The following is a 25,732-nucleotide window of genomic DNA, read 5'->3' as shown; positions in this document are numbered from 1 at the left end:
CACTGAGCAGACAGAAAGGTCACCAAAGGCCGAACCGCTCTTCAGAACAGGGCAGGCCCAACCGGGTTTGCTTAAAGGGTCCATGTTTCTTTGAACTTTTTTTTTTTTTAGCGGCTAGAATAGGGTCAAGAGTGAAACTGCCAGGCAGGAAGTCAGGTCTCCGTTTCCCAAATCAGATATGCTAATCGCTATGGAAACCTCCACTGCTAACAACACAAGAAGACCACAGAGAAGGATGCAGTGCTGTTTAAATGTGTATTTGTCACACTGGAGAAAAATCACATGTGTGTAAGACAATCACATGGTCCGGTTCGACTGTGCGCCATTTGGTGATTTCTTCTTTCTGGTGTGAGTGTAAGAAAGTTTTCCATCAGCTGATGGTCTGTCTGAGCAGGTTTTAGTAAATCTACCCCAAGTGAGGAGGTTAGAGCAGACGGTGCGTTTGATGGCAGCCAAGCGACCCTTCCCTCACTGTGGTGAAGAATAGGCAGAAACAGCTCAGGACAGGAAGGAAGTGTTTATTTGCTAGGTTTTGGTGACTTTGGTCCATGGGGGGTGTGGGGGAGCCGAAACTCAAGGTCCTACCCATTAGTGTACGCTCCATTTTCCTCGTATCCCGTGGGGCCCCCAGCCAATGGTAAGGGGTGCCTGTGCCATCCTCCCTGGACATGGTCTCACAGGCTTAAGCAGAGGTAGGCTTTACAGGTCTCTGTGCTTCTCAGTCCAGCCAAGGAGACCATCTACATCAACTATATCACACACACCCTTACCAGCCTTAACGTAAATGACGCACACTCAGTTATTCCTGCAGTAACGTTCAAGGTCTCAACCTACAGTGTAAACTAGACTTCCTAAAGGAAGACTATGCTTCGGATGACCCGATAATGCACTCCGGGTCTTCCCTGCTCCTTTACGCCCATCTGTTAGTTATACTATTTGTGAATTCATCACCTCTAAAAAATAACAACAAAAAAATTAAAAAAAAAAACAACTTGATATTTTGTGGGCCACAGCTTATTTTATATATTTTAAAAATTTACTTATTTATCTGTATGTCTGTGCACCACTTGCTTGCCTAGTGCCCCTGGAGGCCCAAAGAGGGAGTCAGATTGCTCTGGAACTGGAGTTACAGGCAGGTGTGAGCTGCCATGTTGGTTCTGAGAATTGAATCGAAGTCTTCTGGAAGAGCAGCCAGTGCTCTTAACTACTGAGCTACCTACCTCTCCAGCCTGCCGCAGAATACTTTAAACCAAGGACCAGTATCTACGTCCTTATGCTTAAGGATGCCTTATCTATTTCTCTCTCCTGCCTTGCTATTGGCCGTTCGGTTCTTTATTAGGCCATCAGGCGTTTTAGACAGGCACAGTAACACAGCTTCACAGAGTTAAACAAATGCAACATAAACAGAAGTAACACACCTTAGAATAATATTCCACAACAGTCCCCCATCATTTAGGCTGTGTGCACAAGGGGGATATTTTTCAAACTGAGTGACACCTACTCAGGATCCAGTCATGTTTACAGAGCTTGTTTTCCTATTGCCTGCCAAGGACCAGCTCCTTTCTGAATGCCCCACCCCCACCCAACACTGAAGGGACTCCTGGAATCCTACACTGCTACCTGCTAAGTGTAGTTGGGAAAGTCCACTCCGTGCCACAGGGAACACTTATTCTCAAACTGATTTTAAAGTGGGTAAGGACAGGAGACTTAGTGAGTCCTGTGTCATGTGGACAGAGACAAGGGGACTCAGGCACAGCTGGCCCGCAATGCCTTCCGTGCATTCCTGTAGGAAAATGCAGAAGGAGGAAACTGGGTTCAAATAATTTACTTGAAATTCATTATTTCCAAACTGCCAATCAGGCATACAACTGAAGGTATCAAAATCCAAATTTGTGGATAAGAGTCAGTGTTTAAAACATCCAATTTGAATCAATGAATGTAGGCTCTGCCCAGCTTCCCTCGGGTTTTTTTTTTTTTTTTTGGTTGGGGTGTGGACTCCCACATTCCCCGGCAATGGCGCAAGCTCAACAAGAACTTGAGGTTAGATCATAGGAACCAGAAAACGAAGGAGGCTTCCAGCAGGGCCTGGGCGAGCCTTAGGGACTCCGAGGAAGCTGTGAGGGTGGAACTAAGCTAAGACGTCCCCAGTGAAGTTCAAGTTAGCCCAACCTCACCAAGTCAGTCTTACTGGTGTACGAGGAGTATCCTCTGCTTCAAAGAGTTTATGATAAAACTTGGAGTGTTTTTGTTATTTATCATCCTTTTTAAAAGACTTGCAAATACTTGATCATTTCAGATAACAAGGAGGTGGTTGTCTTGTGCCTTCATCACAAGCCGACAGCTTTCCCTTTTGCTTCTGTTGGTCACACGTGCAGAAACTCGAGGCTTGTTTTGGGCGCACTAGCGTCAGGAACATCTGGTGCAGCTTCCCCAGACGGTCTGATGGAAGGGAGTTTCTAGAAAGCCCATAGATTTGCAATAGGTTTCAAGTCATTATCACAGGCAGTCAGCTTACCAAATTTAACTTCTTTATCTGAAAATAATGACTGGAATGATTATTGTCTTAGATATGGACTTCGGTAAATTTCATCCAATGGCTTTAGTCCCTGGCTGAGATTTTTATTTTATTATATTCTTTGCAACGAACACTTTCCAAGTGCAGAATTCCTTCTTTGTGTTTGGTTGGGAGAGTCAATAAGCCTGCCTAGGGAGTTTTAAATATTGTCTCCATTTCAAGTCATTTAAGCAGTGATTCAGATATTTACTGACTGCCTACTATGCGTCAGAACACTGGTAGATACTACCAAGACAGCCATAGAGCGGTGGGCAGAATTGAAAGAGCTCTCCCATCTGGAGGGGCCACAGGAAGGACTGCTAAGGGGAGCCTTTCCTGGAAGAGGCTGAGCACAAGAGGCTCACCAGGCCTGTAGGAGCTGGCTGGGCTGAGGGGGTTGTCGCAGAAGCGAGGGCGGGCATTCCAGAGAGTAAAGAAGCAGTGTGAGGCAGAAGTCACAGACAAGCTAATCAAGGTCGGCTAGGACCTGAGAACAGTGGGGGCAGAGAACAGACAGCAGAGTAGGTAGCCGTCCACCAGGTCCAGGAGCGAGGAACCAACGAAAGAGAAGAGGACCTGGAAACTGAGCTGTCTGGTGGTGTGAAAAGTACAACCCGATGTTCCTAGCTGTGTGTTCCGAGACAGGAGTCCCACACCTGGGGCGGGCATCCTCCAGTTCCAGGCCAGGGCGGGTGAACGAAGCTGCAGAGCCAGGGAGCGTGGCTTGCAGAGCAAGGTGTGCAGTGTGGCTCCACCCAAGTGTTTGAAGGACTGTTTGCCCAGACGAGCTGAAGTCACAGTTGACAGTAGTAGTCAGTGTCAGCGGGAAGTGAGAGCTAGTGTACAGCCTGTAAAAAAAGGTTTATTTACTTGTGTGTCAGAGGAGGCCGTTGGATCCCCTGGAGCTGGAAGTATAGACAATCGTGAGCTGTATGGGTGCTGGGTCCTCTGTAAGAGCAGTAAGTATTTAACTGCGGAGCCGTCTCTCCAGCTGGTGGAGTATGGTTAATTAAAATGTTTCTCTGTAACTTTTATGTTGCTGTTTGAAAGATGAACTCAGTTAAGTACTACAACTTCATGCGAGCTTCAAACAATGTTGTCTCTTTGACAACTCCTTTCTCCATGTCTACAAAGAGGCATTAAATTTAAGATAATGTTGATTTACTCATTTGTATGTGTGAATGTCCATTCATGCACATGTACGTTTACACAACTTGGCATAGGTGTGGGTCGGAGGTCAACTTTCTGGAGTCTGGTTCTCCCCTTCCAGCACATAGGTCCTCAGCATTGCCAGGCTTAGTGGGAGCGGCTTTGAGCCACAGAGCCACCTTGCTGGCTCCAGACAGGCATTTTAAAACTCTCCTCTTATATTTTTGGTTGTGAGCCTAGCCTTTAACGGCTGAGCTATCCCTCCAGCCCGGCGGTGGTGGGCGCACGCCTTTAATCCCAGCACTTGGGAGGCAGAGCCAGGCGGATCTCTGTGAGTTTGAGGCCAGCGTGGGCTACCAAGTGAGTTCCAGGAAAGGCGCAAAGCTACACAGAGAAACTCTGTCTTGAAAAAACCAAAAAAAAAAAAAAAAAAAAAAAAAAAAAAACTCTCCTCAGGTCAGTATTTGTCCCAATGAATCCTGGATTACTAAATATTGGATGGCTACTTTAAAAAACTTCCCATACAGTGTTACTCTTTAAAACGCTTTAGTGAAGAACCGGAGGTTCTGGTTCATCCTGTGGTGTCGGGTAGAAACTGTAAGAGGTTTGTTCAGTTTAAAATATACCTGTGCAGCCGTGCAGAATTCCAAAGTAGTTCTACTTAAAAACAAGCCTGTGCTGGTTGGTAGAGTGGTATACCCCCTTAATCTGAGCACTTGGGAGGCTGAGACAGGAGGATCTCTGTGAGTTCCAATCTAGCCTGGTCTACATAGTGAGTTCCGTGACAGCGAGAGCTATATATAGCGAGATATATATATAGTGATACATATAGCGAGTATTGAAAAAACCAACTAACCAAGCAAGCACCACCAACAAAAAAACCTGTGCAAAGATTAATGGGAAAAATAAAAATTATTCTAAACAAAGAGAAATTACTGTTTCCTATTGCAGTTTTTAAGTATTTTATTTGTTAATTTGGGCTGGGTTTTCACCATTGTGCATGGGCTCTGGTTGCAACTACAATAGCATCCAAGGACTTGACCGCTCATTTTCATGTTATCCGTGTATCAACAAGTACAGATTTATGTCATATTAGTTAACATGGTGAGACTTCAGGTTTATCATGTACTGAGTGCCTGGATATTTTGGTAGTTATTCAGAAATAAAATAGAGCATGGTCACTCATGTGGGCAGAGGTGTTGTGTGGGCTATTTTAATTTTTTTTCACGTGGTGTTCTCAGTGTGTGTTCACAATGGCAGGATGAAAAGCTCAGGCTTACCCCTCACACTGTTTTCTAGTATGCAACTGTCAACTGTCTGTTACTGGGAGGAGAGTCCATGATGTCCTCTTTCCCTGGGCTGGGAGAGGAGGCGGAGAAGGTCTTCTAGCCAGGGTCAGAGGATAGATAGTAAAGTCTTCCCTTTCAGAAAGCTACATTCCTTTCCTCTCTAGAAACACAGTCCCATTGGGTCTGTTTTATGGTGGATAATTTAACATGGGAGTCTTCCGGGGATATTTGTTGCTAATGGTTATTGCTCAGTATGCCATACTTTTTAAGTTCTAAGTGAACCTGAGGTGCCTGGCATGAGATGTTCATATTCCAGGGCTCAGGAGAAGTGGAGGTAAAGGGGTATCTCCCTCCCTCCCCTGCCCAGTAGGAAAAAATAGTAACGGAATGGCTCCCTTGCACTGATTACCAATGATGATGTAATTTTCAAATGGGACTTGGTAAGTTACTTCATAGACTGAAGAAGAATGCTGATTTTAAGACATGGACCAAACAGCCTGAACACTGTGACCTCCACCATGGGAAAATCCAGCCTACTTAATCCAAACACGGGGGTAGCCTTTCCTTTAGAGGACGGTGTGAAGTATTTCTGGAGAATTTCCTTAGTGCTGCTCTCTCAAGGAAATGCAATATGGAATGTCTGCACCCACGGTGCGGGTGGTTAGAGAGGAAGCGAACTGGAACAAGAGGGAAGTCTGTGGGCGGTAGCAACGACGGCTTACTCTGCCCAGCTAGTTTTCTCACGTGCCTTCTGTTGACAGACCTGGCTTCCCTGACACTTAGAAGGTGTGTGACTTGGGCCTGGCCAATTGCAGTATCTGCTAGCTGGACTCCAGGGTAAGGTCACGGTGGGGCTCAGCAGAGCTATCTTCCGCTCCCTCTCCTGTGGCTGTGAAACAGGGTGGGTCTGTCTGTAGTCATCTGTCGGGACAAGCTGGGATAGCATGTGGTAAGAAGCCGCGCTCCTCCTCTTGGGATGGCTTATTAAAGCAGTGCGCATTTCCCTTTTACATACAGTTTGCCGTGGGTCCCTGTTGGTTACGTCATTATGAATCATGTCTTTATCTTATAGTTGAAAGGGTAAGTTGGCATTTCATTCATGGGGAAGGAACAGTGTTTTAGGAGAGGCAGACAGGCAGAGCCCAGGGGTAGGAATAACAGTGGAAAGAACTCTGACATTAATTAAGGACCACATACGTACATGCATAAATGCACACACGCACAATTTTGTGGATCTAGACCATATATATAAAATTCTCGAGGCAGTGCACCTTATTAAAGGAAAGCTGAGCTGAGGTAGTAGGCAGGGAATTTGGGCCTCTGGCCAAAAGTGACACAGGAGTTTACTGATGGGAACTTACACTAGAAAGATCTTCTGGCTCTCGAGGGCCTTTCTGATCTCTCTCACATAAGCAAAGCTGCTCTCTGGTAAAGCCCAGGAAGGAAATGTGGGCGCACCCAGGCATCAGCATGGTGGGCACCCTGCGTGTAGTGTACCAGAGCTGGGTGCGTGCATCTCCGAGGCGTTCCTCATGCTAGTAAATACAATACTGAGTTCAAAGGGCCAGTCACAGAAAAACGGAGTCTTTGAGAAGTAGGGTGCTGTCATCTCCTAATTCCGTGGGTGACATGGGGCACACCGTCCTCTCAGGTGCTCCCCCAGCTCAGCTGAAGATAGAGACTCTGGGGTGATATGCCATCAAGCTGGTGGGTTTTCCTCTTGCCTGCCTGTCAGGTCTGGGGGCTTGGTTTTAGCAGACCTGTGTGGTCAGATAGATCAGATGGATCGAACTTCTTGCTGTTAAAAAAAAAAAATGCATACTGCCCTTCATGGCTATGAATGAGTCTACAAAGTAACCAGATGAAAAACAGTCCGGATAAGTTGCCAGTTTACTCAAGGCATTGGGCGTGATGTAAACAGCCTCCCACATCCGACAAGAAGGGCCAGCTGCCCTGGTGGGGGTGGGGCGTGCTGGGAGCGTCCTTAGGTTCTCTGGTAGATTGGTTTCCAAGAATAAAGTAACGTCTTTCTCCTTCTCAGGGGGAAGAAAAAGAAAAAGAAAAGAAAAACAAAAAATAAAAACATTTAATTTTCAAAAGCAATAAAAAAAATAAAGCACGTGTAATTTTGACAAGTTAACAACATAGACACATCCCTAGTGGAATGTGAAGAGCCCTGAATGGGTGCCCCAAAGATCTTGCTAAGATAGAGACTTTACTCTGTTATCCTCTGGGTTTCCGCTCCTCGTGTGACTTTGAGCCTGGACTCACAACCTGGGCAGCCTGTGTGTGGGCTCCAGCCTGCTTGTTCTTCCCACACCACAAGGGCTTCCCTACTGGCCTGATCTCTACCTGCCCACCCTGGTGCAGCCTCTCTGTTGCTTGACATACCCCAGTCACCTGCCTGCTCTAAGCAGTGTTCCCCGGTTCTCACTGTAGATGTCAGTGATGAGATTTTTCTTGTAGTATCTCGGGTCTGCGGCAAGGTCACATTTCCCTAGCCCTTTCTTGCTTATGATCATGTGACTTGCTGTACCCATCCATGCCCTACTGTGGTAGTCCCGCCTGGTTATCTTAGTGGGATGGAGTGGGGGGTGCATGCCCCAGGAAGCCAGAGCCTGTGCAGGGAGTCAGCAAATCTGATGGCATACGTTATTGAGACTCTTGAGTTTTATTGGGTCGATGAACACTCATCCTTGCATGCCTGGGGTGAGACTCTGAGCTTTTTGAGAGTTCACCCATGCAGGCTCTGGGCAGAGTGTTTTGTTGATGTCACCTCAGTCATTAACAGTGTTAATCATTCATTCGAGGTCACACGTGTGTGTGACTTCACGGACTGTGCCTGTGCTCCTGATTCCCTTACCTGCCCCCCTTGGCCGTTGCCCAGCAAGCCCTGTGAACACCTGCCCGTGTGCCCAGTTCTCTCCATGGTCTGAGGATGGAACGCAGGAGCTGGATGTGGCTCCTGTGGAATAAGGATCCGGGTAGAAACTGAGTCCAGTCTCATGCAGATAAGGGAATGTAATCAAGAGAGCGCTGGGAAGACCCACTTAGAACCCCTTTCTTCCACCCTTAGTCCTAGATAGGTGCCTCCTCCCCCACCTTCTGAACTAGTCTTCATGTCTCATTCCTGAAATGGGAGGAAGAGTTCAAAAGTTTCAAGTGGTCAGGTACGGATGGCCGCCGTCCTGAGGTACCACGAGTGATGGAAAAAGTGTAGGAAGCCCGGGGCCTCCACAGTCTGTAATAGATGGTTGCCGTTCCGGGAGACCTGCCCCGAGGAGACGGCTCACGGGATGGGGAGTGGAACAGCTGTCCAGAGCAGGCGAGGATGGGCTGACTAGAGTTCTTCTGAGACAGGGGTAGGAAGGGAAGCACCTTCCGGGCTGAGGGAAGCAGGGACTGTGAAAAGTTCTGGGAACTACAAGAGACTCATCGTTCGAGGAACACACAGGGCAGGAGTCGCTCTGGGCAGCGGGGCAGAACCCGGCCGGCACAGCTGGCTTTGTGCCGCACACAGGCCACACAGAGCCTCTGTAACTAACCATCTTTCCCGCCTATGGCTTTAGCAAGTGGGTTCCGGGAGCACAGAGGCAGTGCAGGGATAGGGAACGCAGGGCAGGAAGGGAAGCCAGCAGGAGAGACTGCCGTAGGGTGACTCCTGGGATCTAAGCAGAGCGGGGAGGGTGGACGGGAGGAAACCGATAAGGGAAGTCAAGGACACAGAGCTGATAGGGATGAGGAAAGAGCGGCCCGGACAGACAGAACCCAACTGGCTGGTTTGTATCTGGAGAGGTTTGAGGCTAAGCTTGAGAGCACACGAAGGGTTTTGCTTTCATCTCCCTGATTTTTTCTGTAGGAATTTTGTGGAGACTCAACTTGCAATGTGTTCAGAGATGAAGGAGAAATTTTACTCGGCATACACGACCACACTCCTGTCTTACTTCCAAAGCTCTGTCTGAACAACGATCATTTCAGAGAGAGATGGCTTCTCTTGCCCTCTTCCCCTGCGGTGTGTTCACAGGGCCCACATGAGCGGCTTCCCACGGAAGTACACAGAAGAAGGTTGGCTGGAACCATTAGTGAGAGAGAGTGGGCGTCTCCCGGCCCATTAGGGCACTCCTGTCTCTTTACATTTCCTTTCACCAGAGATGCTCCCAAGAACGCCCCCTTTGTGTGTCTGCCTTTCCACACATCCGACAGTCTGGGCGGATGTTGTGATATGACTGCTGCGACGCTGAGCGGACAGTGCGGTGGCTGTGTTAGCCAACAGGCAGGACCGGGGGGGTGGGGGGGGTGGGACGGGGACGGATGGACGGACGGACGACGGACAGACTGCTGTTTCAATGACAGGGCTCCACTGTCAATGGAATGTTGGCTAAGGAAATCTCCAGCCCATGGCTCACTGACTGAGATTACTTTTTGGGGGTCTGCTATTTGCCAGGTTCTACATTACCCTTTGGGTGTAAGGGTCCCCTCCTCCTGTGCACAGCTTTACTGCAGGAGTGGGAAGGAGACCATTACATGTATAGCCACAAATAAATTAATGGCCAACGCTGGGATGCTTTACAAATGAGAACACGTGGGTAGAAGATTCTGTCCATCTTTCTTTGAGAATCCCAAGTAGTATTTTCTTCTCTGCTGTGTGTGTGTGTGGACTGAACGTGTGCATGTGTACTACATGTATGCAAGTGTCCACTGAGGTCAGAAAAGGATGTCAGATCCCCTGAACCATACAGATGTTTGTGAGCTGCCCCATGTGGGTGCTAGGAACTGAGCCCAGGTCCTCCGGAAGGACAACAATTGTTCTTAACCACTGAGCCATCTGTCTATCCCTCTCTGGACATTCTTGACTGCTATACTTTGTGTACATCCTTGGAGGAGCCGGCTGTGTAGAAATTGGCCTGAGTAAGCAGAAAGATCCATTTGGATGGTACCTCTTTTTTTTTTTATTATTATTATTATTATTATTAGCTTTGGCACAGCCTTGCCTGGGCAGGCCACTATTTCTTCAGCCTACTTTTTCTTTTCTTTTCTTTATCCTTAGTGGATGAACATGGGAGTCAGATTTCTCACTATGATGAAGACAGTGCTGCTTCAGAGCAATACAGACAGGCTGAGGTGCAGCGCAGTGGCAGAGGGCTGGCCTAGCGTGTACAAGTCCCGGGGTTCGTTCAATACCAGCACCTCCAAACAAAACACTTGTTTCTAGTATGTTATCTTTCTCTGCATGTCGGGTCCCGTTGCTGTGTCAGGCACCAGTGGGTGGGGGACCGCAGGAAAGTCACCCTGCTCCGGGTGCAGAGTTTGGGAAGCCCCAGACTCCGGTAGGCGAAGGGCTGCATCTGAACAGTGTGGGAGGAACTTGGAGTGTCTTCGGAAGAACGAAGCGTCTTAGACTCCTGCTCTCTGAAATAACTCTCGGCTGCTCAGATGCATTCACTAGTCATTTCCTGTTTTCCCTAGAATGCCTCCAGCGGCCATGGGGGGTGGAGGTGTGCCATTGTGCTGCTAACTTTTACTCCAAGTGGTGACCACTTCCTGCTTCACATTACAGGGGTCATGACCTCGCTGACCCTGATGTCACCGCGGTGCCGTGCTAAATCATGACAAATACCAGGAGTCGTTGTGGCTGTAGCACATACCTGTAGCTATAAGAACTTCATGGGGCCTGTCCTGGAATTCTGTCTGTGAGAGAAGCCCTATGGTCAGCTCAAGGCACGTCTGAAAGGGAGACCCCTCATTCGCACTTTTCATAACGTAGTTTAATGTGATTATTTTGTCCTTTTTTAAAGATGAAACTTCTTTGGACTTCTTTTATACCCCCCTTATAAATTCAACCCGAGTTTGCTTCATATTCTGGGATAAACAGCTTCCACAGTCATGCACAAAAGATGACCTGGACTGAGATGGACATCATGAAGCAGTCCGTCTGCCTTGGAATGAGCCTGATCCTTTTAAAGATGTGATTCAGAAGTCCTGGGCTTCGAGCCCACCAACCATGTGCTCTTCCTAGGAAGAAGAGTGCTAAACTACCGCTCATGGCAGATTTCACTGCACGGATCTCTACTCATTAGCAGGCCCATTTCCAGACCTTGAGCAGGTCAAAGTGTGGGGCCTTGATGCTTAGTTTCCCGGTAGACCTGTTTTCATCCCTCTGTCTCACAGAGATTGAAACTATGCATTTGCAAGGGTGCGTGCTCTCACAGCATTTATTTCCCTAGGAGTCTTCCATTAGATTTGAAAATTCCCTCCGGAGGGACCAAAACACTTTAGCCACAGAGGCGAAGCAGCTAATTCTCTAGGCCACCTCCCACAGACTGGGACCTGCATCCAGGAGTGCTCTACTGAGGAAGGGTGTGAGAGTGGGGGGTGAGTGCGTGGGTCATGAGCAGGGGTGGCACCTAGAAGTGGGAGCAGGGTGGGCAGTGATACCATGGTGGGTCGGGAAGACCCGCTCTTAGCTCTGCTCCCGACTCGGCTCCAGGCCGCCGCCGCCGCCGCTGCCGCTGTCCACTCGGTTGCTTGCTGACTATAGAATTTCCTCCTGTCACCGTGGAAGGCTGTGGAGGGTGCTGGAGACCACGGGAGTCGTGAGAAGAGCCACGGGGAGCAGCAGAGGGCAGCGGAAATGGCCCAGCTGGCGAAGTGCCCAGGCACTCAGGCCTGAGGACCCGAGCTGGGATTCCCAGCACCCATATAAAAGCGGGGTGTGTCCGGTGCGTGCTCGCAGTCCTAGCACTGAGGACGGGGTTCGGGTGGAGACAGGAAGATCCCCAGAGTATGTTGTGTAGCCAGTTTGGCTAACTGAACACCCTGTTCAGTTAGAGACTCAGTCTCAAAAACTAAGATGGAGAGCGAGAGAAGGACATCTGATGTTGACCTCCGGCCCCCTCATACATCTCAGCAGACAGACAGACACATAGACAGATAGACACACACACAGGCATGCACACACACAAACAGACACACACAGAGACACAGACACAGACATAGACACACACGCACGCGCGCGTGCGCGCGTGCACACACCAGGGTGGAGGGAAGGGTGGGCATGAATCAGAAAGCAAACCAGAAGACTGCTGGATGCTCAGAGCTGAAGACACACACTTCTCTTACCAACGTATACCATGGCCCGTGAGTCAGATTTTGAGATACGGATTTATAGAGAGATCCCCCCATCGCTTACTGTCGTCTTGTGTGTGAGTATTGCAGGCAGGACGAAGTTGCGTTCGGTGCCTTCACTTAGATCGTGGGATTCTTTCTTTGGCCTCTCTGAGAGGAGGTGGTGTGTAAGTGTAAACTGACGCGAAGGGACTCGAGCAGTGACTGCACCTAGGAACAGGTGAGGCCACGAGAAAGCGGAAGGCGCCCCACCCGAGGCTGACTGCTAGCTGGTGTGTGATGCACCAGTGGCGTCTTCAGGCCTGGGAAACAGTGAGCATAAACTATCCTCCTGAAGCGTGCTGGAAAGAGAGGACACACATAGGTCTGAAGGAGCCTGCCGGTATGATTTCTTTTCTCTCTTCCTCTCCCTTCCTCGTCCCCCTTTTTACTTTTTTTTGGGGGGGGGTGCAGGACGAGGATGGGAACTGGGTCTTTTTATACAGCCCAGGGAGATCCTGAACTCTGGATCCTCCAGCCTCAGCCTCCTGAGTTGGCTGCGAACAGGGAGTCATGCTGTGCCTGCCACTCATGCTTTGCAGGTTCCTGAAATCGCGCTCCACGCTCTGGGGACCTCATCTGTCCAATCCCTCGTTCCACGTCAGATATTCCTAAGGACTCAGTCTTTCCTCATCGGGCAGGAGTGGAGCAGACAGCCGAGCAAGACGGCCAGTACCTTTCCTTTGTTTGCTTCTATGAGACAGAGTCTTGTGGAGCCTGTGTTGGTACTGAGCTCCCTAGGTGCTGGAGGCTGGCCTTGAACTCCTGATCCTGCCTCAGCTTCCCAAGTGCTAGAGTTACAGATGTGGAGTCTACACTCAGCGTAAAATACCAACTGCTGGTTACACTGATATGACCCTGTCTGAGCATCTAAAAGCGTGTGAGAAGGCCCTGCAGGGCCTGCTGTGGGGTGATGCAGCTGGCGCAAGGCCAGGGTAGAATGCACATCCTGAGAGTGAGAAGCCTGATGGGGAAGCCTATGAATGTCAGTCTTCCACGGGGAGATCAGTGGCCAGCAGTGAGGGATGGATGCAGCACCTCGAAAGATACTTTCTCATCTTTCTCATCTGTTCTAGCCCAACCCCCAAGCCTCACCTCACAGAGAAGCCATTCACTACAGCATCCCAGACAGCCTCTCTTTAGAACTGCACACTGGAGGGCCGCCCTTCCCCTACGGAGTGGTTAGCCTCTTGGAAAGGCTACAGGCCGTATTGGCACTCTCTCCCTGAATCTGTAGCTCTGAAAACCCTGTGTGTCCTCCTCTGTGGGCTCCCTGAAGGAGTGGAGGGTGACTGGTGACAAGGTGCTGCTTTGGGGCCTTTGGCTGGGGAGGGATGTGTGGGGTGGGGTGAGTTGAAGATTCCGGGGTCAGCTGTGATGTCAGCAGCGTGGAGGGAATAAGCTGGGACCTGGAGTGAGCAGTTGGAGTCTGTTGGAGGGCGGTTGGTCAACCCTGACCCAAGGTAGCTGAGCGGTGGGAGACCTGCTGGTGGTGTGGTGCCTTTCGCTCCAGGAAGAAAGAAAGGAGTCTGAGGATATGAGCAAAGCCACATCCCTGGAGAAGTCTGTATACCCATGCCAAACCCAAGAGCTCAGCTGCTGCTGAGGCCCAGGGGGCATCCCGTGCCCTCTGAGCTGTTGGCTAGCAAGGCGTTCCTGCTCCAGTCTGCAACACTGGCAGTTAATGGCTAATTATGGCATGAAAAAATTATATGGTGAGGAGGCTGCTTGTTCACATCATCATAGAAACGTGCGTGCGTGCGTGCGTGTGTGCGAGTGTGTGTGTGTGTATGTGTGCGCGCGCGCACGTCTGTGCATGTGTGTGTGTGTGTGTGTGTGTGTGTGTGTGTGTGTGTGTGTGTGTTAAGCACATACCAGGCCCTGTCTCAAGACAGAGTCTCTAAGGGGCTGTCTCAGGATACTGGTTGGTAGCCGATGTGAACGCTCCACTCTGGGTTAGTGATGGAAGCCATAGTAGCTTTAGGGGTTCCTCGTCATTCTCTTTGCTCCAAGAAGAGGTCAGGAGGTAACAAAAAGAGGGGCCCTAAACTGATGGCACCGAAACTTGTCAGAAGCTTGGAAAGAGGCAGGGCTGAGGGTAAGGGAGAGGCCTGCGGACACACTCTGTACTCTGCAGCAGTGAAAGCCCATCCCCGCTGCCAGGGCTTGAGTTGACCCAACAAGGAAGGACTGCACATAAAGATCTGTTTGCCTTTTAAGGTGAGGACTTGTGCTTTCGACAGCGTCCTTTTATTTGCTTGCTCTGTTTTTCCGCTGTTTGCATCAGAGCGGTTATTGTTATTTACTCCTGAGAAACACTGCAGTCGCGGCAGCGAGAAGGCTGGCATCAGATTCACTGCGGTTGCTTGCTCCTTTTCAGACCACTCGGAGTGGCCCCATTAGTTCAGAGATGAGCAGAATGAAGCAGGTGGGCTGGAGTAGTGTGTGGTGTGTGTGGATCAGCACTGAGGTGAGCCCGGCAAGTGCAGATGTGGGACTGTCCTGTCCTTTGAGTGGACAAGAAAATAAACTTTTAGGGAAGAGAGGAAGTAGAAAAGAATATGCCATTACGGAGACCTGGAGGGAACTTCCAAGCAGCAGACATGATGGGGTGACTCCAAGGGAGTCACGGGCACCAAGCTCATCGCTTTTATTTTCTCCCGAGTTGGGTCTGCCACCACACTTCCGGCTGGGAGCAAAAGCAGGCCACCTTCTTTCTGCTCCAGGGTTAGTGGTTTAGCCATTTTCCTAACTCGTTTGAAAACCGATGCAAATGAGGTGATTTTCATTTAAAAAATTGATTTGTTGATTTTACCCAGTCAATGTGCCTGATTGAAGCAGAGGAATGTACAGGAGCATTGACTGAGCAATTGCTGTGTTCTACGGCGTAGCGTGTTTAGAGTTTTATGTGCACTGACTGTGTTTTCACAGGGATCCTTACAGTAGCGGTTCTCAACCTTCCTAATGCTGCGACCTTTAAATACAGTTCCTGATATTATGGTGGCCCACCGCTATAAAATTATTTTCATTGCTACTTCATAACTGTAATTTTGCTACTTTTATGAATTATAACGTACATATCTGAAACGCAACTCCAGAGGGGTCACGACCCACAGGTTGAGAACCACTCTTTTATGGGGTCAGCACCAGTTTCCAAAGCTTGAACCCGAGAATGCACCATTGCAAGAGGGGTATCGGGTAGGGGCTGGACTGTTGCGCCTGAAGCCTAAGGGCAGGGAAGAGCTGCCCAAATTTGGGCAATTCTAGACCCAACTTACTCACTGGGCTTGCCTCTAATTTTCCTTGTTTCAGAGAAAATTTGACAGTCAATTGCTAGTGCTTGGCATCGAGGTCTTAAAATCCTATTTTTGGGAGCTCTGTGGTATTTAGTGTTTTGAGGCTTTCTGTCTCCCAGATCTGGAAGTAAGGAGAACAGATGTGAGTAACAAGTCGAGTTTCTTTTCAATTTTGCAGGAACAAATTATCCTCAGATACACTTATATAATTGATAAAAACTTATAGCAGCGTCTTAAGATGAAACCCGCAAGTTCTTTTTCTTAGCAAAAACCAAGACGGAAACAAAATGGTTTGTTAAACTGGCCCGTGCGTGGCCTGTCGCCTCCTCCTGAGTCCAGTGGCAGCTGTGTTCAGGCCGCTCTGGCTGCCTGTGTTTGCTTGGTTTATAGGGACAGCTGCCTTACTATGGCATGTAGGCTGTACACAGGCAGCATGGTGCTGTCTGCTCTCTGTGGCAGCCGATTGAAGTTACGGCCCCATGAAGGATGTGGCTAAAACCCGGCATCCTTCTGACTATTCCATTCTGCTATAGTTTGGTGCTGCTAAGATCGTGTCCATGGTTACTGAGTTGTAGAGAACCAGAGCCAGAAACTTTTTAAGGTGGGTGTCCCTCTGTTCTTTACCTCTGTCCTTCGCTACTGTCTCATGCAATGTTTCTAGATCTTCCTGAATCACATTTCAACTTCTCTGAGGGAGTCTTTCAGGTCAATAGTGTATTAACGTCACCGCCAGTCCGCTCAGGTTCCCTAAATGGAGAAAACACTATTGTGACTAAGATTTGAGTTCTAAATGGGAAAAATCTGTGTACAAGTGCAATCATTGTTGTATTTGGTTTATATTCATGTATGTACTTCAGGAATTGAGGCAACCTTGTGAATAACTCAGCATTTGAGACCACATTTACTCTTTATAGTATTCTATATTGGCAGGTACTTGCTTTTAAGAAAGATGTCATCCGCAGGATACTTTTCCTAATCCATGATGGGCAGGCACATGCGCACGTGAATGTGAGTGTGTGTGTGAGTGTGTGTGTGTCTGTGGTTTGTCACATTTCAATTTGTGCAGAGGATTATTTTTTTGGTGCTGATTATTTGGCAAACATGTTATTTAGGAAGGGAACACAGCAACAAACATGTATGTATGTATATATATATATTTTGCACATATATATGTATGTGTATATATTACACATAGACACATGTATGCACATATATTTTACATATATACATATACACATTTATGCACACATACATATACAGACATACATATATAAATTTACATGCATATACATACATAAACACACAACACATACACATATATGTGTATATGTATTTAAACTTTTTTCCTTGGTATTTGTTAGGGAAAAGAGGGTAAGACAGAAATAACCAATCAATAAGATAAATAGATGAGATGATATGCCAGACTCATGGTAGTTGATATGGAGTATGGTTATAATTTTAATTATTTCATGAGGCTGAAACAGGAAGGTGACGTCTGAGCCAAGACTCACTGCAAATGAGGTATGTGGGAAGCTGCAGAGACAGGCTCAAAGGAGGGAGAGACAGAAAGCACATCTCTCTTCTGTGAGCATGGCTGTGATGTTCAGAGGCATGGGGAAAAGTACTCCAGGTAAGAGGAACAGAGGTCATGGGTTCAAGGTCACGTGAGAGCATCTCTTTGACTCTGCCAAGATGGGGAGTCATGGAGGGATTTTGAGAAGTGACCTCATCACTTGCTAAGATCGTCCTGTCTACTGAGTCGGAGAAGGAAGATAAGAACGGGAAGGGGCCAAGCAGGAGGCTGGCAGCCAGCGAGGATGGTCCGTGACTTGGGTTCCAGAAGCGGCAGTGGGCTGCTTAGAAATGGAATTGTAGTTGTATTTTAAAGACACCGTAAACAGGAATTCCCGAGGGCCTGGTGATTGGGTAAAAGAAAGGATGCCTATGGAGGCATTCAAGTTTTAGCTTATACAACACCAAGATCAGGTTTTGGGGGAAAATCAGTGGTTAGATCTGGGGTATTACTATCATATGAATATATGTGTGCTCTCTCAAAATCAAATGTTGAAACATAATCCCCAAAGCAACAGACACGAAAATGTGCGGTCTTTGGGAGCTGGTGGTCGTGAAGACCCCACTCTCATGCATGGGATTAAGATGCTGAAAGGGGTCCCAGAGGGGCTGCCACCATTTTCTACCAGGAGAGGATGCATGGACAGAGATGTGTAAGGAACAAGGACTCCCCAGAACTGAATCTCACGGCGGCGCTTTGAGCTTGGGTTTCTAGGCTTCCAGAACTGTGAACAACCAATTTCGTTTGTCTATGAAACTACCCAGCTCCGAAAGCTTTTGTGTCTAAGGCGGACATGATAATTAGAGTCACTGAGCAGATCTTTGGCTATACAATGGTTAGAGGTCTGGGTGTTAAAAGTTGATTACAATGACTTCCATCTGATGTTATAATGGAGCATGAGCAAGCATTTCATGTGACTGATTGCTTGATTGCGTTCATCTTAATGACTACAACAGTAATACAGTGATCACGCTCTTTCAAATTTGTTCTACAGGCCTGTTGCTACTAATGGTGCAGAAAGCCAGCTATATAATTGATCTCATTTTCTTGACTAGAATATAGCCAGACACTTCTAGACATCTATTTGTTCATCTTGATCATCAACTTGAGATTTAGAATCATCCTAGAAATCTCTGGTCATACTGAGGAAGTATCTAAATTATTTTAAGTGGTAGGAAAACACACCCTAAATATGGGTGGTCCCATTCCATGGGCTGGGGTTCAACACTGAACAGGAAGAAGACAGCAAGCTGAGCACCAGCATTCCTTGCTCTCTGCTTCCTGACCCTGGATGCAGAGGGATCAGCTACCAGGCCTTCCCTCCATCATGGACAGTATCCTTGGAACTGCAAGCCAAGACAAACCCTTCACTTCACTAAGAGAGAAAGGTGGTCCCAGGAAGTAGGGACATTGCTGTGAAAAGCTGCCTATATGGTTCTCTGGAACTGATTTGCCAGAAGAACGTGGAAGAGCTTGGGGCTGTGGGCTAGAGAAGCTTCTGAACACTGAGCAGAGCTTAAATGGGCCATTCTGGTAGGAGTGTGGAAGACCAGAAGGCCGAGAGGGATGCAGACAGAAAGGACTGAGTTCTGAGGTCCCAAAGGGAAGCCAAGACTCCATTGGAAACTCGGCTCGAGGCCATTCAGATTGTGTCCTGGCAAAGAATCTGGTTGCATTGTTCCCATGAAAATTTGTATTAGGGTGAATTTGAAAGTAATGGGGTAAGGTGTTTGGCAGAGCAGTCTCAAGGCAGAGTGGTTTTCAGGCAGTGGCATAGCTACTCCTCACTGCTCGTTCCAGGGCTCCATGGAAGGGGAGATCTACATGCATGAGACAGGAAGTTGTGGAGCAGAAACATAGGAGCAATGTGACCTGTGGTGAGGAAAGATGTATACGAGGGAGTTTAAGGCTTTGGACAAGGTGTGCCGATAACAAAAAAGAACCTGTAACTGTTAAAAGAGATGCCTGATACTAAAGAGAAACGTGGTACTCTGCACTGGAACAAGGGGAAAGATGTCCCGAGGCCAAGACCCTACCCATCAAAGGCTTCATCTTGTCGAAATCCAAGTTCATTTGCAGAGAGGTCCTAAACCAAGAGTGTCCTTGAGGAGGTTCCCTGCTCAAAACAACAGACTAAAGTGTTTCCTCAGGGTCAGCACATAAAGGCGATGCGGCTGTGGTCCATCCTAAGGTGTCATCAGAAATGGGCAGCGTTGTCCATGTGGTACTGGTTTTTGCAACATGAAAGGCGCAGAATGGAGGTTACGTCAGGGAGTCTTGCACCACAGGTCCAGAGAGCGTGCTGTGTGATGTAGGAGCAGAGTTCCTGCAAGAAGTCAAAGCAGCCGTGAAGGGGAAGCCGAGTTACCGTGGGGACCCCAGAGCATTGGAGAGGCCAAGACCATGGAACGTCTGCCTGCAGAGGAATACCACACATGTGGAGTGGAAGCAGCCTAAGAGAGAAGCCATGTGCACTCCAGGCAGCAGAGCTGGAGTGCAATGACAATCTAGCAATTCCTTTGGGAACCTGGAAGACTCCACCATGACCCCCAGATAGCACCCATGGGCCAGAAAGCTTTCTCCGTCTGGGCTTTGGCCTTGCTTTGGTCCAATCTTTCCTTGCAGTGCTACCATTTTTCCCTTTTGGCATTAGTGTTTGTCATGTGTCATTGAGTATTAGAAACTTAAAGCTTGACTTTTATTTTGTAATTCAAAGTTAAGATACTGCCTCGATTCTCAATGAGGCTTTGGCCTTGGTCTTTCAAACAGCGTTGGAACTCTTAAAGGTAGTGTGGACTTCTGAAGGTGTACCGAGAGGCCACAAGCTTACGCAGACAAGGAGAGGAAAGTTGTGCCTTCAGAGTGTTGTGGACTTGATGGGGCTTGTGGTCACCTTGGAAACAAATCTCTGGACATATCTACGAGAGCTCATCTAGTTTTAGTGAACTGAAGTGAGAAGGCACTCTGAATGTGGGTAGTTCCACCCCACACTTTGGGGTTCCAGAAAGAATAAACTGTGGAAAAGAGAACTGAGAAGCACCTGTTTCCTGCTTCCTGACTGTGGATACAATGTGACCAGAGGCCATGCCATCCCTGCCATGAAGGACTGTGACCCTGGAACTGTGGCCCACCCCTGCCCCCAAATCAACCCTCCACACCTTAAATTGATTTTGCTGGGCATTTTGTTTTAGCAGCGAGGCAGGGAATATGCCATCTTTTCCATAGTAACCTGGTTTTGGCAGGGAAACTTATCAGAAAAGAGAAGATGTGGAGGGAAGGAGGGAGCGAGGGACCGGGATGACAAGGTGAGCTGCAGTACAGGTGAGCTGCAGGACAGGTGAGCTGCAGGACGGGTGAGCTGCAGGACGGGTGAGCTGCAGGACGGGTGAGCTGCAGGACGGGTGAGCTTCGGGTCGGGTGAGCTGCAGGACAGGTGAGCTGCAGGACGGGTGAGCTGCAGGACGGGTGACCTGCAGGACAGGTGAGTTGCAGGACGGGTGAGCTGCAGTGCGGGTGAGCTGCAGGACAGGTGAGCTGCAGGACGGGTGAGCTGCAGTGCAGGTGAGCTTCAGGACAGGTGAGCTGCAGGACAGGTGAGCTGCAATGCTCGATTGTAGTCTTCAAGGAGTCAGTTGACGCTTAAGGAGAACCCAGTGATGGCTGCGGTTGCCGGATTATGCTAAAGAATCTGGGTTTCAGAACCAGGCGCGTTTTGTTCAGGGGCTTTGCAGATAGTGTGATGCATGTTTTTGAGAAAGTTGTTCAGCAGCTTCTCTGAATTTCGGTTTCTGTAGTTGTGAGGGTAATGATAGCTCCAGGATCTTGATCAGCTTCCTGTGGCGGGCTCAGCTCCTCCATCCTATCAGTGCATACCTTTGTCAAGCTACGCAGGAGAACATGGGTCACCAGCTCAGCGGATTACCACCGTATCATATGATGATGTTTCTACTCTGGGTGATGCTAGACTTGCTTACTAGGTTGTGATGGTGTTTGCCGTATGCCTCCATGGTAAAGGTGTTTCTTTCTCTGTTGTGAAGCGGAATCTATGGGATGATACCCCGGGAATACCATATTTCTCAACATCCTGTCACTCAGTGGGTTTGGCGTTGGTTCTTTGCCTGGATTCCCTTTGAGCTCACAAAGGACTGCTGTATCTGAGCCGTACGGATAGCTTCTGGCAAAGTCTGTGGCAGCGTCCCGCGTTTGTGCTTCTTGTGCTCATGTCAGAGGCCCACTTTGAGACCGCCAGCTTTCTTAGGGCATGTTAGGCATTATGGTGATGCTACAGGTATTGATTTTGTGTGTGACAAAACCAAGTTGTCTCTTTGTACTTCCAGATGGATATTTGATCTCTTCAGAATGAAGATAAATTGCAGACATTTACATGGGGAGGGGAGAGTCAGTTTTGTGGGTTTTAGTTTCTTTGTGTAAACAGCATAAAACCTTAATTCAAATCAGGCTATGGTACATCGCCCGCCACTCAAAGCTGTTTTTTTTTTTTTTTTTAAACATCTTGTGATGAGTTGTTTGAGCTCTTCATTTTGTGAGTCCCGAGGATGAGGTGAACTTGACACGGCCTTTTGGCCAAGACTGCAGAGCAGGGCCGGGCCGGATGAGTCACCCTTGCGGCAGCTCGTCTCTGGCGACCCGTCCCGTACAGCTGCGGTGCTTGCTATTGGGAAACCTGGACTTTCGATGTCAGGGAGCAGCTGGGACAGAGAGGTCTGCAGCGGGGCTGTGCAGAGAAAAGCCAGCAACAGGCAGTTTCTGCGCTGGTCCCACCAGCGCAAAAGCGGAACCTTCAGGTTGGGCTTCTTCCTTGAAAGGGAAACAGAAACGCGGTGGAAATCTGTGTAGGGAAAGGCCTGAAATCAATTCTTCTGATTTGGGGGTCTGTGGAAGAAAAGCCCCCTTGTGCTGGTCACTAGGGCTTAGGGACAGGACAGCTACAGCGTGATTCCCTCCTCTGCGGCACTACTGGTGTACGAAGAATTAGGGATGATCCTTTGGCTTCCTCTCCTGCACGCCGCCCTCTGCTCTTCCTTCTCTGCCACTTCAAAATGCCCTTCTCTTGGTTATCTGCTTTTGTGGTCCAGATGAGTAATGACGTGAGAAGCATCTGGGAAAACAACCCAGCCTCATCTCCTGGGTCATTTTGATTTAAATATTTTGCTCACGGAAGGGAAATAGCTGTAGGAAACCCATACTATCCTTATGGTTGTCATGGCTTCAAACTTCTGGATTGATGCAAAGAAAAAAGAGGCTGTGTTCGCCAAATGGGCCTGCAGTGAGCACTCAGAAAGTGGCGGGAAAAGTCAAAGGCTCTGTTCCTACTGTTTGCTATGCACTCGCATCACGGTTCAGTTTGATTAATTGTCTCTATCCCTGAGACTCCAGTGTGATCAGGAAGCAAACACCTGGGTTTTGATTTTATTCTCCTTCAGCTTTCTCCTCTGTACAGTGGAGGCAGTAATTTTTATAGATTTTTTTGGGGGGGGGGCTGAGGGAGAGAATACATGAGCTGATACTATTGGCTACTAGAATGTTCCTGTACATAAGTACCCCTTGCCTCTGCATCCTTTTTTCTACACTGTGGGAGACCCACTCTCGCTTTTATCCCAGGGCACTCTTGAGGAGGGAGAAGTGAGAAATATTTAGATAGAAGGACAGAGGGGAGAGAGACAGATAGAAACACAGGATAGCCTCGGGAGGGCCTGGATCCTTATCCACTGGCCCCTTCTGTCTCTTCTAAATGGCTTTTTATAAGAATGCCAAGGGGTGGAGCAAAAGATCTCCCCCAGCACAGCCAAATGCAGACCCTTCCAATTACCTGGTAACTACACACGTGGTCAAGCAATCCTCTAATGCAGTCCTGCTGGGTAAAGCAAGCTCAGATCTCACTAGGAAACCTTTGTGGGCCTCCACACTGCACCTCTTCTAGACTCTATAAACACCTTAACTACATCCCCAGCAATTCAATAACGTACCTGAAGCTCAAATGTGTAGAACTGGAAACCCAAATACTTTAAGTATAGTCAAAAGGTCTATTGTTTTTTTAAAAACAATCTTTAGTCCAAAATAAGAATAGGTATGCTTAAAGCTAACATTTTATATTTTGAAGCATGTTTTCCTTGACTCTCTAAGTGTACAATTGGAGAAAGAGGTTTAAGCATACTGGCATCGTTCTTTTGGTGCCAGAACTGTTGGGCTTGTTTAAACGTCCCCCTTTGCTTCCCAGTGTCCTGGTTAACCTACAGCTCACACCACATCACAGAGGTTGTGGAGCTGAAGCATCTGGGAATGTCTCCCTCATTGTTCGTTCATTCTTTCTGTGGTGCTGGATGTTCATCCCCAGGTCCTGCACATGCTAGGCAAGTTCTCTATCACCAGGTAATACTTACGTCTTCATTCAGTTTACAATTGTCATCCATCTTTGAGTTGATAAAGGCCTAAAACTTTTTCAAAAGTATAACGGCACATTTAAATATCAAATAACAACTTTTTTTTTTTTGTATGTGTGGGTACGTGTATGTGTTCGATGTTTGCCTAGTGCCCATGGAGGATAGAAGAGGGCATCAGGAACTGGAGGTATAGGCAGTGGTGAGCCTCCGTGTGGGTGCTGGGAATTGAACCCGTGTCCTCTGGAAGAGCAGCCAGGGCTCTTAACCATGGAGCTATTTCTCCCGCTCCAACCAGCACATTTTCAATGGTAGAGCCTTAAAGGAGCAAGTAGGCTATGGAAGACCCAGAGTTAGCTGTGGTCCTAGCCTGTGCTAGCTGTGTATGCGAGGTCCCACCCGGGCACCGAGAGCAACAGAGGCCGCATCGACACACCGTCCATTGTCATTTCAAGTCATCTTGCCTTTTTTCCTGGCCTTGTCTGGGAAACGGAATGGGCTGATGTGCAGAGACCTGTATGGGTGGTGCAGCTGTGTGTGTTTGTATTTGAAGAAGTCTGTATTGTTTGGGGGCTTCGGCGCTTTGTAAAATGTCCAAGCATGTCCACGTGGATGCGTGTGGTCAGTATGGAAACCTGTTTTACCCTGTTAGTGTTGTAGCCGTGACTGCTGGGAAAGAAGGTGATTCTTGAATGACTGGTTGGACAGTGGGATGTCTCTTCAAGTGTGTATTTGAGGAGTTGAGTTCTCATGAATGTCTGACTGACACATTTGCTGAGGAATCTCTTTGCTTTTGGGCCACTCTGGAGCCTCACCAGATGATCTCCTTGAGCAGTCACAAAAGCACTGTTGTGTAGGTGGGGACATTCGTGGAAATGCTACGTTAGCAAGCAGCCAAGTGAGATGACAGCTCCCACCTTTCTGCTCTTACACCTGTGCTTCCTCTAGGACATGTGGAGTTCAGACTTCCATGTTTCACGAGGAAATAATGTAATGTTTTCCTTAAGATAGGAAGACGTTTAGCTTTTCGCTAACAGTATTAAATGTTACCATTCCATTTCTAAAAGAGAGTCTGTCCGATAACCCCACATGTACTGAGACGTCCTCTTTACAAAGTGGACACCCCTCTAAGTAGAATCCTGCTGGGTTTATGCAAAACTCACTGTTAGAAGCTGCACACCGCTCACACCGTAGGGGACGGCTTTTCTGCTTGCTCTAGTCTGGCCCACCCTATCCTCAGAGCAACTTCAGCTCATCTGGAGAAGGGCTTTGCAGAGAGCTTTGTACTTACTCAGGTAAACCTGGGAGCCAGCTGCGATTCTGTAGGCATCAGATGCTGCATTCTTCATTCGGAACTTCTGCCCCTAGGCTGTGCCGGGCTCTCAGGAGGTGATGTGTTGGGAGGCAGTGTTTATTGAAGGATATTTGTTTGGGATGTTTGAACTGTTGGATTGCCGTCTGAGAGACTGAAGTGAATATCAGGGATATTTAAGAGCGCCTGTGTCTCTCGCATGTTGCATGAAACAGTGGTTGGGGACAGGAGCACATGGCAGAGTTTCTTAAAGACAGAAATTGAGAAAAACTCCAGTTTTACTGGAGGAGTTGGAGACTCGTTTTCTATTTATGAAAAGATTACATGTGTAATCTTACATGCGTACACACACACACACACACACACACTCACTCACACTCACTTTCCTACTCTGTTTAACAGATGAGGAAACACCAATATGTGTGATTTAACTGATGTACTCATGCTTGGAATGTAGCTGGAGCCAGTGGGGGCAGAACTGACTTCATTTCCTAGAAAATAGTCAAACAACATTTCTCTAACAGAAGGTGCTAGAGCGGATGTTTTCCTTTGTCCAATATAAGAAAAGACATCTAAAAGGTATAGACCTAAACACCAACCACTTTGAGGATAATATTTACTTACTTTTAAATAACCTTATGTACAGAAGACTTTTTCCTTTCTTTCTTTCTTTCTTTCTTTCTTTCTTTCTTTCTTTCTTTCTTTCTTTCTTTCTTTCTTTCTTTCTTTCTTTCTTTTTTTTTTGTGGATAAGAAGTTTATAAAGGTCTGTGCTCCCATCCCACATCCAACCAGGCCTGACTCTGCTTGGCTTCCAGGAACAGGAGAATAGTTACATTCAGTGCATAATGGAACCTAATCATGCACAGGCTAATTAAAAAAAAAAAATCACAAAAGCCTGTGCTGGTTAAAATACAGTAGCTTAGAGGGGTGACAGCAAAAATGAAAGTTACAGATTCCGTAACCAATGTCGCCTTTGGCTTCAGTTCTCTGAGCTC

General features: G+C 47.9%; 1 protein-coding gene and 1 long non-coding RNA gene across 8 annotated transcripts in view; one reads left to right on the top strand and one right to left on the bottom strand.

Moving 5' to 3' along the window:
* Pde10a (phosphodiesterase 10A) overlaps positions 1-25,732 on the top strand; it is a 432,646-nt gene that overhangs the window by 281,693 nt on the left and 125,221 nt on the right. Inside the window, exon 1 of one of the 6 annotated variants that reach the window (XM_015994833.3) lies at positions 13,507-13,871. The exons of 4 other annotated variants lie outside the window; for them this stretch is intronic. In XM_015994833.3, coding sequence (XP_015850319.1) covers positions 13,841-13,871 — 31 coding nt within the window. In that variant the 5' untranslated portion in view covers positions 13,507-13,840. Of the gene's footprint in view, positions 1-13,506; positions 13,872-25,732 lie in introns of those variants that run through there. One more of the 6 variants, XM_042262416.2, reaches the window with a different exon arrangement.
* Positions 4,657-13,848, bottom strand: LOC143268929 (uncharacterized). Of its 2 annotated transcripts, none has more exons than XR_013045157.1 (4): positions 13,252-13,848; positions 12,182-12,458; positions 7,856-7,957; positions 4,657-7,025 (listed from the first exon to the last, which is right to left on the bottom strand). It is a non-coding gene; the product is annotated as an uncharacterized LOC143268929 (long non-coding RNA). The 2 variants fall into 2 exon arrangements; XR_013045158.1 differs by having other exon boundaries at positions 12,182-12,327.

The sequence above is a fragment of the Peromyscus maniculatus genome, chromosome 16 (genome assembly GCF_049852395.1).
Source record: "Peromyscus maniculatus bairdii isolate BWxNUB_F1_BW_parent chromosome 16, HU_Pman_BW_mat_3.1, whole genome shotgun sequence".
Classification (NCBI taxonomy): domain Eukaryota; kingdom Metazoa; phylum Chordata; class Mammalia; order Rodentia; family Cricetidae; genus Peromyscus; species Peromyscus maniculatus.
This window is presented reverse-complemented; position numbering and strand designations above follow the sequence as displayed.